The sequence below is a fragment of the Drosophila kikkawai genome, chromosome 3R, assembly GCF_030179895.1.
Source record: "Drosophila kikkawai strain 14028-0561.14 chromosome 3R, DkikHiC1v2, whole genome shotgun sequence".
In the NCBI taxonomy this organism is placed as follows: domain Eukaryota; kingdom Metazoa; phylum Arthropoda; class Insecta; order Diptera; family Drosophilidae; genus Drosophila; species Drosophila kikkawai.
Genome location: NC_091731.1, coordinates 17,588,337 through 17,602,627, shown reverse-complemented (window position 1 = coordinate 17,602,627; position 14,291 = coordinate 17,588,337). Strand labels below are relative to the sequence as shown.

At 45.6% G+C, this 14,291-nt stretch overlaps 2 protein-coding genes across 5 annotated transcripts in view; one reads left to right on the top strand and one right to left on the bottom strand.

Annotated features, from left to right (window-relative positions):
* Gyc88E (Guanylyl cyclase at 88E) overlaps positions 1 to 8,081 on the top strand; it is a 45,535-nt gene extending 37,454 nt beyond the window's left edge. The window contains exons 1-12 of one of the 3 annotated variants that reach the window (XM_070286371.1): positions 2,948 to 3,118; positions 3,325 to 3,551; positions 3,781 to 4,268; positions 4,362 to 4,485; positions 4,542 to 4,674; positions 4,857 to 5,083; positions 5,147 to 5,251; positions 5,313 to 5,610; positions 5,672 to 6,779; positions 6,827 to 7,060; positions 7,121 to 7,402; positions 7,460 to 8,081. In XM_070286371.1, coding sequence (XP_070142472.1) covers positions 3,384 to 3,551; positions 3,781 to 4,268; positions 4,362 to 4,485; positions 4,542 to 4,674; positions 4,857 to 5,083; positions 5,147 to 5,251; positions 5,313 to 5,610; positions 5,672 to 6,779; positions 6,827 to 7,060; positions 7,121 to 7,402; positions 7,460 to 7,628 — 3,336 coding nt within the window. In that variant the 5' untranslated portion in view covers positions 2,948 to 3,118; positions 3,325 to 3,383 and the 3' untranslated portion in view covers positions 7,629 to 8,081. Of the gene's footprint in view, positions 1 to 2,947; positions 3,119 to 3,324; positions 3,552 to 3,780; positions 4,269 to 4,361; positions 4,486 to 4,541; positions 4,675 to 4,856; positions 5,084 to 5,146; positions 5,252 to 5,312; positions 5,611 to 5,671; positions 6,780 to 6,826; positions 7,061 to 7,120; positions 7,403 to 7,459 lie in introns of those variants that run through there. The other 2 variants (XM_041775091.2, XM_070286370.1) reach the window with 2 other exon arrangements.
* Positions 8,082 to 8,931: 850 nt separating this feature from the next.
* On the bottom strand, positions 8,932 to 14,285 carry Kpc1 (Kip1 ubiquitination-promoting complex subunit 1). 2 transcript variants are annotated; one of them, XM_017170860.3, is made up of 11 exons: positions 14,045 to 14,285; positions 13,743 to 13,989; positions 13,459 to 13,604; positions 12,599 to 13,339; positions 12,265 to 12,547; positions 11,886 to 12,201; positions 11,361 to 11,779; positions 11,013 to 11,126; positions 10,305 to 10,955; positions 9,638 to 10,244; positions 8,932 to 9,578 (listed from the first exon to the last, which is right to left on the bottom strand). In XM_017170860.3, the coding sequence occupies exons 1-11, from the start codon at positions 14,203 to 14,205 to the stop codon at positions 9,259 to 9,261; spliced, it is 4,005 nt and encodes a 1,334-aa protein (XP_017026349.1). In that variant the 5' UTR covers positions 14,206 to 14,285; the 3' UTR covers positions 8,932 to 9,258. The 2 variants fall into 2 exon arrangements, with proteins under 2 accessions (XP_017026349.1, XP_017026359.1); XM_017170870.3 differs by having other exon boundaries at positions 11,898 to 12,201.
* Between the last annotated feature and the right edge of the window lie 6 nt (positions 14,286 to 14,291).

Here is a 14,291-nt window from a genome sequence, read left to right as displayed (position 1 = left end):
GGGTCTGATCGGCTCAGCTCCCCAAAGAACCGACATCGGCCCACGCAAATGAACTTGAAAATTAATTGTTTCTGCAGCCCCACAATTGCAGATCGGGAGTGTTCCGGAGAAGGGGAAGACATATAGGCTATATGAACATATATTCGGGCGATGTGTACATTCGCTCAATGCCAGCGGGGGTTGGCTTTCCACAATTTATTTGGCTTTCAGACACTATGTGCATTCTAAACAGATTCTGTTTATAATTTCATTAAAATTGAATGCCAGACTGGAAAATTGAGAAAAAAAGAAGGTAGATCTCTTGGCATATTTTCCTTCCCGTATTTTACACATTATTTTCCAAATACAAATACTTTGCTTTCATCTTCTTAATCCCCAAGGACACAAGGGTCAATGCAGTTAAGGCTACAAATTAGTGTCTATTTATATGGAAATGGCAAGAAGCTGACCTTGAATTCTGTCGCAAACTTGGCTGCTGATGGATTGATGATGATGGCCAGACAAACTGGCAAAACGGGAAAAGATGCTCTAACGCTTGTGTCACTTTTTGGCTTATATAGACAGAATATTGCTCTGCTGACACTTTGAGTTAAAAGCTGCCGCTTCTAAAAATATGTTCCGAATGCCATTAACGGTTAGTAAACGACCTGTCCGGAGGCCACCCACTTGTGATTTACTTCCGGCGCAGTAACCGCCCCCTTTTCAGGGCTCAGATCATGCGTTTATCAATAGTCCGCTGACGTCACAGACATACCGCCCGTACATCCTGTTTATTATTTTTGACTACCAGTGTATACAAATGAAAATATCCATTTTATTCTCGATTTGCATTCCATTCATGAAACGCTGGGGAAGAGCGAGAGAGCCCCAAACAAATATGTAATAAAATATATATGTACATATACATATATACACAATTATACGAAGTATATGAATAAATATTACTCAAGTCTATTTGGCCCACAGATGACAACACAAATGTGGACAATGTTTTGATATGTTTGGCACAAGTGTTTCGCCGTATAATTTTTTTATGGGGGTGTCTACTGATCAATGCCAAAATGCTAGAAGGTCGAAACAGAAAGTTTCTCTACATTTTCTGGGTTGTTTTTATTCTGGTGTGACAGTTGCTTTTTTTCCCCCATCTAATTTTTAGCTTGTTCTTTGTCGTGTACTTTGGGTGTTCTTTCAACATCGCTGTATCTTATAGATATTTGAAACACATATGTACATATATCACAAAGATTTATCTGAGCGTTTATCTATGTATAAAAGGAAGGCAAGAAAATATACAGTCTACAGGAAAAAACAAACATAAAAATCGAATTCAAAGCAGAAGTTGACGTCAAGGGATATAGCTTTCTTTGTTTATATGAAATTTCATATTTAATTAAGTTTGGAAAATCAAAATGGATGAAATATATTCCTAAACTTTATTTATATAAATAATAATTGAAATATATTGTTGTTTGACATATTTGTTTTTTGAAGAAACTAGGAGAAAAGTAAAGTATTAAATTAGTAAGTAAACTACACAATTATTATGTTAGTCATTAAGAATGGGATTTAGACAACCGAATAATATTATTATATCCTATTAGGATTCAAAGCCTAAGCACTCTTTGAACCCAAAATAACCCCAACTTCACTCTTGCCTTTAAAATATCAACGCAACAAATTCTAATAAATTGGCCTGATATGCATAAATTTATGATTTTATTCCTGATTTGCCACCGGGCGATTTATGTGCCAAGGGATAATGGCCATGTTCAAAGCGCATGAAATGACTTTGTGACACAACAAATGGCAATAAGCCATAAACAATCCGCACCGTGAATTATGGGTGCGAGCGGTACAAATAAGGGATTCTACAAATTGCCACCACCACCTAGACTGCAACTCGACTTCGGTGACTTCGTTGACTTCGGCGTGTCCTTGGCTGATCCTGCCTGCAGGCATCCTGTAATTTGGCCGCAATTGTTAGTTGGTTAGTTGTCTATATAGCGTAGCATGGCAGATCCCCAAAGGAGTGCCTGGGCATCCAAGAGCACGACTCAATTTCCAGTTGAGAAATTGACTTAGCTGCCAATCGAGACGAGCGTGTGTATGCGGCTTGCATTCAAAGAGGGCAACATATGCTACCAGCTCCTATTCATTTGCAACGTGCCGAAGAACTTGGCAGTGCAATTTATTCTTAGAGCCCGGGGGCCAGGTGCCATTTTCTCTGAATGCAATTTAATTAGCCCAGATTCAAAGCGGGGCAAATAAATAGCAATTGTCCTTGCCGCTAAATTCTGAGTGCACCTCACCTCGATGGGATGCGAGCTGGCTAAATTAACAGCTCCTTGGGGCCATCGGCAATTAGCTAGCTCCATCCTTGCCAGGGATAATGAAGTTGTAGCCCATCTCTAAGAAAAAAGCTAACTCCAACTCCCTCGACTATTGTCATCTGTATTAATGAATGATTTAATGAGTTTTATATGGAATAAAAAGCCCAGCAATGTAATGTAATTACTGCAACTAATTGAAAGTACTTTATGGCTTTTTCCTATGGTGCTGAAGGCCAATTTGTTGTGTCACCTAACGGTTGAGTCAGAGTAGAAAAGGTTCAAGAAACCCCACTTAAATCTAGTTCGAGTTTACGACTGTAGCTTTTATAGTTATTTTTTTCGTTTCCAATTATTTTGTAGTTATCAATTCCCTTTCCATTTATAAATGGCCCAAATAAATACCTTAAAACGTGCTGCCATTTTGTGGCCCTGGCATTGGTGCTCTCCACTTCCCAGCAGCCATTTTAAATGTTGGTTTAAACCACCGAAGAGGCGCTGAAAGCCCGACGAGACAGTTGCCTCCGCGGATAAATGGGCAAATAGATGGATGGACCGTTGACACGCTGAATCAACAGAGCAATGGGAAAATAATATGATTCGGGGAGCAGTGGAGGCGCCGAGAGTCTGCTCTGGTCCATGGAAACCAAATCAGCCATTAATTTTGCAATAATTTCATGGTCCAAGTGGACCCAACGAATATCGGCACAGTTTTTCGGGCAGACTAAAGCCAGCTGGGCGCGTGTGTAATGCAAAGTCACTCTGAGGGAATTTATACATTTTATTGAAAAGTATGCCAGCAGGCCGTAAAGAAAAGTCATTAAAAAAATTGGGGAGAGCCGAAGAGTTCTTGTCGGAAATGTATGTCAAGGATTTTGGATATTTTGTTATGTTTTGTGAAGTCACTTTATGCCAGGAATGGGACAGAGACATTTCCTGTACATTAAGTTGCGACCAGTCAGAGTGTCAATCAATTGATTCCGGTCTGAATTAGCAGGTCCCAGCCATCAATGTCAGCCAAGTGAAGCCTAAGGAAGCGACGCCCTCTGCCCCAAGATGTACGGCCTGCTCCTGGAGAACCTCTCCGAGTACATCAAGTCTGTGTATGGCGAGGAGAAATGGGAGGACATCCGACGACAGGCGGGCATCGATTCGCCGTCCTTTAGCGTCCATCAAGTCTACCCCGAGAATCTGCTCCAGAAGTTGGCCAAAAAGGCTCAACAGGTGAGTTGTTATTGAACAAGACTCTCAGAGGTTATTAAAGACAACATTTTAAGTTTATTTATCTTATCTGAGAGAATATTTCTAGGCCATCTCCCTTTATAAACTTTGTAGTTTGCTTTTATATAGTTCGTTAAAAATTTGGAGTCTTTCTTTACCTGATTAACTTTATACTTTTTGAATATATTTAATATATTGGAAACACATTAACATAAAATACCTAATTTCATAGGTTCTGGGTGTCTCGGAACGGGAATTCATGGACCAAATGGGCGTCTACTTTGTAGGCTTCGTGGGTCAGTATGGATACGATCGCGTTTTGTCCGTGCTGGGTCGCCACATGCGCGACTTCCTGAACGGACTGGACAACCTGCACGAGTACCTGAAGTTCTCGTATCCGCGGATGCGTGCTCCCAGCTTCATCTGCGAGAACGAGACGAAGCAGGGATTGACCCTGCACTATCGCTCCAAGCGTCGAGGATTCGTCTACTACACGATGGGGCAGATTCGGGAGGTGGCGCGCTACTTCTACCATAAGGAGATGCACATCGAGCTGGTGCGGGAGGAAATCCTCTTCGACACGGTCCACGTTACCTTCCAGCTCACCTTCGATAATAGGGCCTTTACCTTGGCTTCCCTGGCGATGACGAGGGAGGAGAAGCATCTGCCCATCAGTGCCCATGTGCTTTTTGAGATCTTTCCATTCTGCATGGTGTTTGGGTGGGTTATATGAAAATATATTTAAAATATGAAATTAAATCAAATCTAAATATCTGTGAATATTGCTATTCCTTTCAATTGTTTATAATCCAGAGCTGACATGATAGTGCGCAGCATTGGAAACTCGTTGATGGTTATATTGCCGGAACTCTTGGGCAAGAAAATCACAGCCTGGTTTGATCTGGTTCGACCGCTGATTGCCTTCAAGTTCCAGACTGTGAGTGCGTGATACAACTAAGTAAATCAAAACCATTAACAAATTTTCACGGCCAGATACTCAATCGAACCAATAACATATTCGAATTGGTCACGGTGGATCCAGTTACGGAGAGAATTGACGTCCAAAATGAGGATCTACTACTGCATGACGATGGTAGTGAGCCGGAGAAGTCACTTAGGCTGAAAGGTAAAACAAAAAGCACTTAATTTTTAAATTAGGAAACATAATTTTGAACTAAGTTTTGTATAAAATAAATCTTGTTTACCAAGCTATCCTTCAGGTACAACATTTAATTTTATATATTTACTTTTACTTTCTTGGGCTAATTACTTAAAATTTTATGACCTGTAAAATACTTTTTTGGCCAGGTCAAATGGTATATATGGAAAACTGGCGCATGATCATGTTTCTGGGCACTCCCGTAATGCCCGACTTAACTTCGCTGATAACAACTGGCCTCTACATCAACGATCTGTCCATGCACGACTTCAGCAGAGATCTTATGCTGGCGGGAACCCAACAGTCGGTGGAACTGAAGTTGGCTCTCGATCAAGAGCAGCAGAAATCCAAGAAGCTGGAGGAGTCCATGAGACTGGTTAGAATTCCTGTGAACATATAGAAGAATCTTTATTGATATTTGTCTTAATGTCTCGCGCAGTTGGATGAGGAGATGCGACGTACTGATGAGCTGCTCTACCAGATGATACCCAAGCAGGTAGCAGATCGACTGAGACGAGGCGAGAATCCCATCGACACCTGTGAGGTGAGTCTGGTCAACAGGATACCAGGGATAGCCGGATCCAATCTCCATACTCCCCTTGCAGATGTTCGATAGTGTCTCCATTCTGTTCTCGGACATCGTGACTTTCACCGAGATATGCAGCCGCATCACGCCGATGGAAGTGGTGTCCATGCTGAACGCCATGTACTCGATCTTTGACAAGCTAACGGAGCGAAACTCCGTGTACAAGGTGGAGACAATTGGCGACGCCTACATGGTGGTGGCGGGTGCTCCCGACAAGGACGCCAACCACGCCGAGCGAGTCTGTGATATGGCCCTGGACATGGTGGACGCAATAACTGATCTCAAGGATCCCTCCACGGGACAGCACTTGAGGATACGTGAGTGTTAATCTTGGTGTGTAAATTATGTTATTAAAAACAATGGCATTATCCCTTCTAGGTGTGGGCGTGCACTCGGGTGCCGTGGTGGCCGGAATTGTGGGTCTAAAAATGCCACGCTATTGCCTATTTGGCGATACAGTTAACACTGCATCGCGCATGGAATCCACCAGCATCGCCATGAAAGTGCATATCTCAGAGTCGACGAAGATTCTGATTGGTCCCACCTACAAGATCCTCGAACGGGGCGAAATCGATGTGAAGGGCAAGGGCACCATGGCCACGTACTGGCTGGAGGAGCGCGAGAACCGACTGCCCCTTCAACTCACCGCTGCCCTACAGGTGCACCCCATCTCTCCAGCTCCAGTGACACCCGCTCCAAAGGCCATCATGCCGCCGATCCCGAAGCCAGTCACTCCCAAAATTCCGGCGGCAGCTGCAATCCAACCCGCCGCCGTTCCGTCAGTGGATGTGATTGCTCCGACAACCACCATGTCGGGCATGGTCCTAACAGCAGCTGCTGCAGCTCACATGACTCTGCACCACCAAACGGTGGTTGCAGCAGGCCTTTCAGGAGGCGCGGCATCTTCAGCTGCTTCAGCTGGGGGTTCTGGTGTGCTGGCTGCAGCGGGAGGTTCCGAATCTGGGGTTCCTGGAATATCAGGAGGAGCAGGGAACTCGGCAACAGCAGCAGCCGTGCCAGATGACCGCAACACTCGCATCTACTCGCCTGTGACCTTTAAGGACGTGGCTCGTCGCAGCATCGCCAATTCCCCGGTTAGGTGCAGTGCCGGGTATGCCTATCCGGACCAGGAGAAACGACGCGAGTCCCGCTCCAACTCCACGGGACATGTGTTTATGCGCTCACCTTCCGACATTTTCGGCTCCCTTATCCTGGACACCGAGGAGTTTCTCGAGGACTTGCAGATCTCCAGGAGCTCGCTGTCAAACAATAACAACAACCATCCGCCCGAATGTGGCTTCAGTCCTACGCCGCCCTTTCGGATCGGCAGTGCACCCCCCAAGCCGAGGCCCAGTAATCCGGATAAATTCACGCCAGAGGAACTGGCCGCAATGGATCAGCTGACGCCTCCGTCAACGGCTCCGGCCAGGGAAACGGCCACCTGCAGCAGTGCGTCCATAGATCGCGAGAAGGCAGCAAAGCTCAAGTAAGTTTTTCGGCGGCAAGACCAGCAGCCAGCTCCACGCTCATTAGGAAAATCACCTTTTCCAGCAGCAGTCTGGATGCCACCACGCACAACGCCACGGCTGCCGTTGTGTGTCCCATGAGATCCAAGTCGCCGCCTCCCCCGAAGCAACCAGTGGTGCCCGTGGTGCAGCAGGCCAGTACCAGTAAGGGTAATACCAACCGGCCAGGATCAAAGGATTCGGTGTCGTCCATTTCACTGCACTCACCCCCTCCACACCGATCGCTCTCGGCTCCTGCCAGGTGAGTTCCCCAGTTGTTTGTCACTTTTTAGAATGCTTCATATACCCTCTTTTTTTGTAGGCCCCATTCCATGTCTAAGGCAGCGCGAAAGGCCTTCCTGGCTGCCAAACAGACCAAGGCCATGGAGAAGCTGGACAAGATGATCGAGGAGGTGCACGAAGTAGAGTCCCAGTCGGCGGCAAAAGCGGCCAACATGCGAATGGCCATCTTTGGCCATGACCGAGGAGGTGGTGGCGACCTGGCCGCCGGTGGCTGTCCGCTCTTCCTGCCACCGCCACCGCCGCAACAGCAGCAAAGGCTGATGCCCAGCTCCATTTCCGACTCCAGTATCTGTAGTCATGGGTGCGTTGTACTTTGATATTTATATGTCCTTTCTTAATAAAATCCTACCTATTGCAGTCACAGTCATGCGCCCAGTTGCCACCACTTGGAACCTAAGCTGAACAACAGCCAGAGTTTCCAGCACTCTCCCCGAGGGGGAATCACCCATCAGTGCTGCAGTGGCTTTGGCCACGGAAATGGACGCCACTCGCACCGGATGCACTCGAACGCGTGTCGCATTCTGTAGAGAGGGCATTCCTCGAGCAGATCTTAAAGCGCAAAATCAACACATCCAAATCCATATCATGTATACCGATTCTCTGCTCAATGTTCCGTGTGCTTTGGTGTAGTGATGATAACTAGACAGCAATTATTAGGAATTAGTTAGTTGTTGAATCTCATAGTGTAAAGCATAGATAAAGATACAGTACCTAAATAAATATGTATGTTTTAACAAAAACTATAGCTAGTCAAGCAGGGCTTTAAAATTTGAACGCTCGATGTCTACAGATGCTAAGAACTGTATAAACTGTGTTTATTAACATACAAAAATAGATGTGTACATTAATCAAAAGATTTCAAAATTTATTGACCTCTAATATGACAATACAGAAACGGGAACGAAACTACAAAAACAAAGACAGGCACTATATAAAAAAGTCGATGGATTATCCATAAACCTTCATGAAACCACCTGAGGCAGAGTTTGCTCACAAAATATACTAAACTTATTATACCTACATATACATATGTATTATATAAAATTCTATATATTTGTAGTAGCTAAATGTTTAAGAAATAGATTTTATGTGGACACGCCTATATTAAATAAATGTTACCAATGGAATTCAGAAACAACTAAGGGTCCAACCATATTTCTTTAATTCTAAAAAGTTTAAATGTGTCTCTTAAAGCCTTCATATAATAAAAGCTGGAAAATCGGATCAGTTAACTAAAGATCAAAAATAAATAATAAACTAAATTAAAATCTAGGGAAACTTGCTCAAACAAATTTTAAATTTGGTGCTTTACCTTTCTCTTGAACTCGTCTGCTTTTGAAAAAATCAAAGTGACTTTAGAGCCTTTAAATCTAAAATATATAATACTTTATTATTTTATTATTCCGCTTTAAATACATCCACAATTTGATATTTAAGGTTAATTTTCCGATCGTAAAAAATACTTACCAATAAAATAAATATCTAACAAGGAACAACATGGTTGAGCTTCCTTGAATAAAACCTTAATTTCATAAAGCCATTCCATTAATTCTTTGTGCTTGTCACATTTAGAAAACCATAAAAAAATAATAATAATGTTAATAATTATTTTATTTTCTTGCTCTTTTAAAACTGAAACAATTTTTTATTATTTATAGATTCCTGATTAAAGATTTAAATACCATGTTAACATTGAGATCAAGACCATTTTGGTTTTGTTTTCGTAAATAAATGCATGTACGGTGTTGAATTTTAAGGCCCGTGAGCCCACATAAACTAAATGCAGATTCGGCAGTTGAAGCTGAATATATAAACAACAGAATTAGCAACTTAATGTGGCAAAACGGTTTAGAGGCAAAAAGGGAGTGGGAGGTAGATTCAAACATTGTGCTACTTAATTTATTTGCAATTTGAAATCTGTCTCGTATTTAATTTCTGCTAGTGCCTTTCTTTCCACTCCTTAACATTGCATCTTTGGCATATATCACATCTGAACTAATAATTATGGCAAGCATGCATAAAACTTAAATAAAATTGACGAAACAATACGATATATACGAATATATATACACACAGCAAGCGTAGTGACTAGACTTGGTTGTGGTCTCGAGGAAACATTCCCCTCGATCGCATTCGGTGGGATGCGTTGGCCCTTACTTAGGCCCTTTCGGGCACGGGCGATGGAACGACCTCGTCGCTAGAGTAGATGAGCGTGCCATCAAGCGTCTCGATGGTCTGGATGGTGGTCTTGCAGTAGAAGCACACCTTGGAGTTCATCATGTGCTGCATAATGCAGTCGCTGCAGGACTGGTGCCGGCAGGGCGTGAACACTGCGGTGATTGGCTTGGCGCAGCAGATCGGGCACAGCGAGTCCTCCGATGGCAGTGTTATGTCCGAGAGCAGGGTCTGTTTGACGCGCAGACTCTCGATTAGGCGGCGCACATTGTCCACTTCCACGGTGGACACATGGGAAGGAACTGGAAAAAAGATGAATAAATTATAAGTTATTATTTCCAAATCGCTGACATATACTCACAGTCATTCAGGGCAAACTTCAGGATAGGTGGATCTGCCCGAATGCGCTTGGAATTGTTCGGTAACGGCACCCTCACATCGTTCGTCAGCGGATCGATGTGTGGCCTGGCGGAGGGATCAAAGTTGCCTCGGGGAATGTTCTTCTGCTCCAGCAGAGGGGTTCGTATCTCGCCCAAGGCAAACTCCAGAGTGGCAAACTGGAAGCTGGGATCGGTAAGGAAGGCCCGCGATACCCTCGTCACAATCTGAGGCGTCATTTCGTTCTCCAGCTCCTCCTGCATCAGAGCTAAAAGGATTCCCAAAGCGGCAGTGATAATTGGATAGTGAGTCACGGCATTCAGATCTGCCGAGCACATGTCCACCACAAACTGGAAGCAACCCGGCGGCACTGTTACACGGGAAAGAACCTGACTTATAAGCTGGCAGATGCGATTCAGCAAAAGATCGCTGTTTGGACGAGAGTCGTCCGTTACTACTTCCGGTGCCACTGTGATAATCATCTCGAGGCACCGCATCAGCGAGACCGTCAGCTCAAAGCACATGGAGCAAATCCTCAGCTGTTTGGGCTCAAAAAGAGTGTTCTCCTGCCGCTGAGCGGTGTTCTGGATCTGCGAAAATAAAATCGGTTGAATTACCTTTAGCTTGGTAAGTCTGGTAAATAAAAGTACCTCTTGAAGCAGCAAAATGAACTCGGAGAAAGCCCAGTTCAGCTGACTTAGCACTGAATTGAGGAAAGCAGTGGCGAAGGGCTCGTCCTCCACCAGCCGGGCACCAATAAGACGCTGAAAGTGCTTCGAGGGATTAGCCGGGGCCACATTGTGCAGCAATCCAGTGTGGGTCTCGTTCTTGGAGCGACTCCGACATAGTCCCTGGTGCAATGGTACCGATCCACCTTGCCACACGGAAGGCAGTCGTGAATCCTTATAAGCATATCCCTCGCCCATCCAAAAGCGCAACAGCAGCCAGTTGCTCTGACCCCAAGCTCTGTTCTCATAGGGACGCAATAGAGCTCGAACCAGGGCGTTCTGTGCCCTCTTTGAGGTCCTTTCTAGCGCCCTTACCCCCGACTTATGGCAGGTGAGTGTTCCCAAGGCCTGCAGCAGTGAGTCCTTACAGGAGGCGAGCACAATGCGCGGATCTGCTGAGTGTTGGCCCAGAAACTCTGCGGCGGAATTGACACCGCACTCGGCGTCTGAGGCCTCGAACTGGGTCCTCAAATCATGGTGGCTAAAGTCCATTACGGCGTCCAGCAGTATGGGCAATGTATTCACATAGACCTCAGGTACGAAGGAGAACAAGGAGCCGGTGCTGGAAGCACTCTGCAAACAGTATATTGTTCAGTAAATTAAAATAAAACTTGATAAAGATAAGCTCACCGTCAGCGTTCGCAGCATGCGCTCTAGTAGCCAGATGAGCAGAGATCTTCTGTGGCCGTTTAGTGCAACGCCTCTAAGCCATATTTGTTTTCTGGACAGGGATATTGAGCGAGTCTACAAATAAAAGGGTTTGCTTCATTGAATATTGAGTCTTTACTGTTGCAAAAGCAACACTAATTTTAAATGTATTCATTTGAAATCAAATGGCTAACTGTAAATTATAAAGTACTCTGAATCAGCTACAAGGATAGCCCGCAAAACAAATTCTTTTAAAGTGTAAAATATATATTTCCCAATACCAAATCCTTAAAATCTTGTGATATTCTCCACTTAAATGTTCCAACTCACCGCAAACACATTCTGGCGCTGACTGAACTTGGAACGCAGCTCGCCCATTACATGCTGATGATTCTCGTTCATGCAGACAGTCGCATGCTGCTCCAGAGCCACCAGCTTGCGTTCGATGTCCTCGCGGTAGTACTTCGTCTCCTTAAGCATCTCATTCAGAGCCGCAATCTCATCCCTTACCGAAGCGATTTTCACAATGTACTTGTGGCCCGCCGAATAGTAGAAAATTATGGCGAGATCCAAAAGCTCGCAAAGACTAGATTCCATATCTGCATTGCCCGGCGTGGTGCTTACGGCGGGCGGGCCATTAGCCCGCGGATTCAGGTAATGAGTGTATGTGGTAGTATTATTACCGCCCTGCGCGTGTCCAACCACAGCCACATTGTTAATGTTTTCGCCCAGCAGGTAAAGGGTGGTATCTATATATGAAAAATTGCTCATTTGATATCCACAAATACGGGGAATATAAATATGTTTGGGTTCTATTTTGCCAAATGCGAATCGCTTAATTGGCAAGAGACATACCCGCTTCATTACCCCGTAAATTCTGCCGATCATCATCATATATCTCCTGGGTGCGATCCGCTCCGAGCCGGGCATCTATATCGCCACGATGTACCTTGCGCAAATGGGACAGCACACCTCCGACGCGATCAAAGTGCATATAATCCAGGGAGCCATCGATGAAATAATCGCTGTTCACCTCGACGATCTTGCTGGGCATCTCTTCCTTGAACATCGTTCGGACCTGATCAATTAGAATGCAGACAAAGGCGAGAGCCACTGGAGCATCCAAAGGATGCTGGATGCTCGACTGCATGAAGAAGAATGCGTGAAAGGGCTGCAGGAAGACACAGTCTCGATTAATTTCCAATGAAATCATCAGGGTGTCGGCGTCACCCACCCTTTGTTCCATGCTGAGATCAAACACATAGCGTCGCAATTTGGTTAGGAAAATGGAGCGACTGGACGGACTTTCCGGTGTGCCATCCGTGTTGATTAGCAGTGTGGAAAGCAAGTCCTTTTGCGCCACGTAAAGCGGCTCCGTTACCTTGCGCACCTTGTCCACCACAGTTAGGTACTTATCCTTGGGCCCATCGATTCCCTCCGTCCAGGCCATGCTATCGGGCAGGAGCTCCTCCATAATGTAGAACTCCAGGGGGTGGATGTAAAGGAAAAAAGCAATGCTAAGAGGGAGTAATTAGATCGGGTTTCTCTGGCTAGTTGGCAGGACCTACCAATGCTTCTTGAAGAGCTTATGCTCCAGCAGATACTTCCGGGTCTGCTCGTGCAGGCAGAGGCAGTGCAGCATTTCCAGCGCCTGGCGGTGTTTCTCAAAGTTAAGGCCTTGTATCGTATGTGTAAAGGTTCCGAGGAGGCCGTTAACCAGCTTGCGCAACACAAACTTGATCTCGTCGCCCTCCATGTAGTTCCAAAACAGCGACAGCAGACCCTGAAGCACACTGTGGCGATTCTCCTTCTCCGCCGCCAGAGTGGTCATGCCATAAATCCTGCTCAGCAGCACATCCTCGATGATATACGAATCGAATATTTCGTAAGTGAACTTCTCAATCAGCAGAGTGGCGAATATGCAGTAAACCGTCTTCTTTGTGGAAACCCTGGCCTCCGTTTCACTCGGGGGCGTCGCTGCCGCTTGTGCATTGTACTTTGAGAAGATCCCAGCCAGGTTGACCAAGTAGTTCATCAGCAAATTGGCCCTTCTCAGCTTAAGGATGGGTCGGGCCATCAGGGGTTGGAAACCCGCAACTGGGTACATGAACGGACGGTTGCCAAAGTTCGCCTCAATGCCCTGCGTGTAGCCCAGGGAGATGGCTGCGAAGAAGGAGATGCCGGGACCCTTTTGCAGCTTGTTAAACGCCACGCCCATCGATCGTCCATTGCGATAGTACTCGATGAGCTCCCTATCCACATCGATGGTCACGCCAATGACGTCGCCGATCTGCCATTTGTCGCCATACCTAAAAATTGTGCCCATTAATAGGTTTTGAAAGAGTTTAAAAAACACAAAATTAAATAATGCAAATAAAACCGTATTTAAACAAACAATTTAAACTTAAATCGAAAAAAAAGTTCTTACTTCTTGGTCGATATATGCCAGATCTGCTGCTTGCTCCCATCGTAACTATAGCTCCACTTGGTATCCCCCACGCCACTATTCTCGTTAAACTGGCAGGAATTGGAGGCCCAGCCAATCTGCATGACGCCCTTGGTGTGTAGGTGGATCTGGAAATATTAATGAGTGAGTACCCAGTACGCACGTGCAACCCACACTCCTCACGACGTGTCATTGACCGTCGGTCAGCCACCACCAATCGCACTCCCAAATCCATAGCCACTCCCACTCCCGCTAATAGTGCTTACCTCATACATCCATCGGCCGCCGTACACACAACAATTCGCCCGAACCGTATTGAAACTGCCCTGGGAGCGCAGGGCGAGGCGATCTGAGGACACCCGGACGGTGGTCGTATAGTCTACATCGAATATGATCAAATCCGGGCCAATGCGGTTCTCCGTCTCCATGTACAGGCGCCGGATCTCTTCGTTACTGTCCGTCTGTATCTGCTGGAACTTGTCATCCAGCCAGCTTCGGACAATGGTCATCTGTCTGCAGGAGAGGATTATCAATATTCAGGCAGCATGCGGTTAGAGGAGACACCCACTTGGTCACGGACAGCTCCGACAGCTTGGCAAGCTTCGTTTCCGGCACCGTGGAGCAGTTGGCCTCCAAGTCATCGTCCAAGTCGGAGTACAGGGGATCCTGTTCGAGCTGCTCGAATATATCCTCGTTGAATACTTTCACGAATAATTTTGATATCGACATCTTGGCACTGTCATTTGTCTGCTTTGTGTATTATTCCCAGCGAGTCTAAGTACAAATCTGAACAGAAATTAGTCCGACAAAAAAGG

Bases quoted from the DNA above. Each gene is read 5' to 3' on its own strand.
- Kpc1 (XM_017170860.3), bottom strand. From the start codon at position 14,205: ATGTCGATATCAAAATTATTCGTGAAAGTATTCAACGAGGATATATTC. The intron at 12,202-12,264 runs GTGGGTGACGCC...GTCTTCCTGCAG, and splicing joins ATCTCAGCATGGAACAAAGG to CCCTTTCACGCATTCTTCTT. The intron at 11,127-11,360 runs GTGAGTTGGAAC...TTTTATTTGTAG, and splicing joins AGCGCCAGAATGTGTTTGCG to ACTCGCTCAATATCCCTGTC.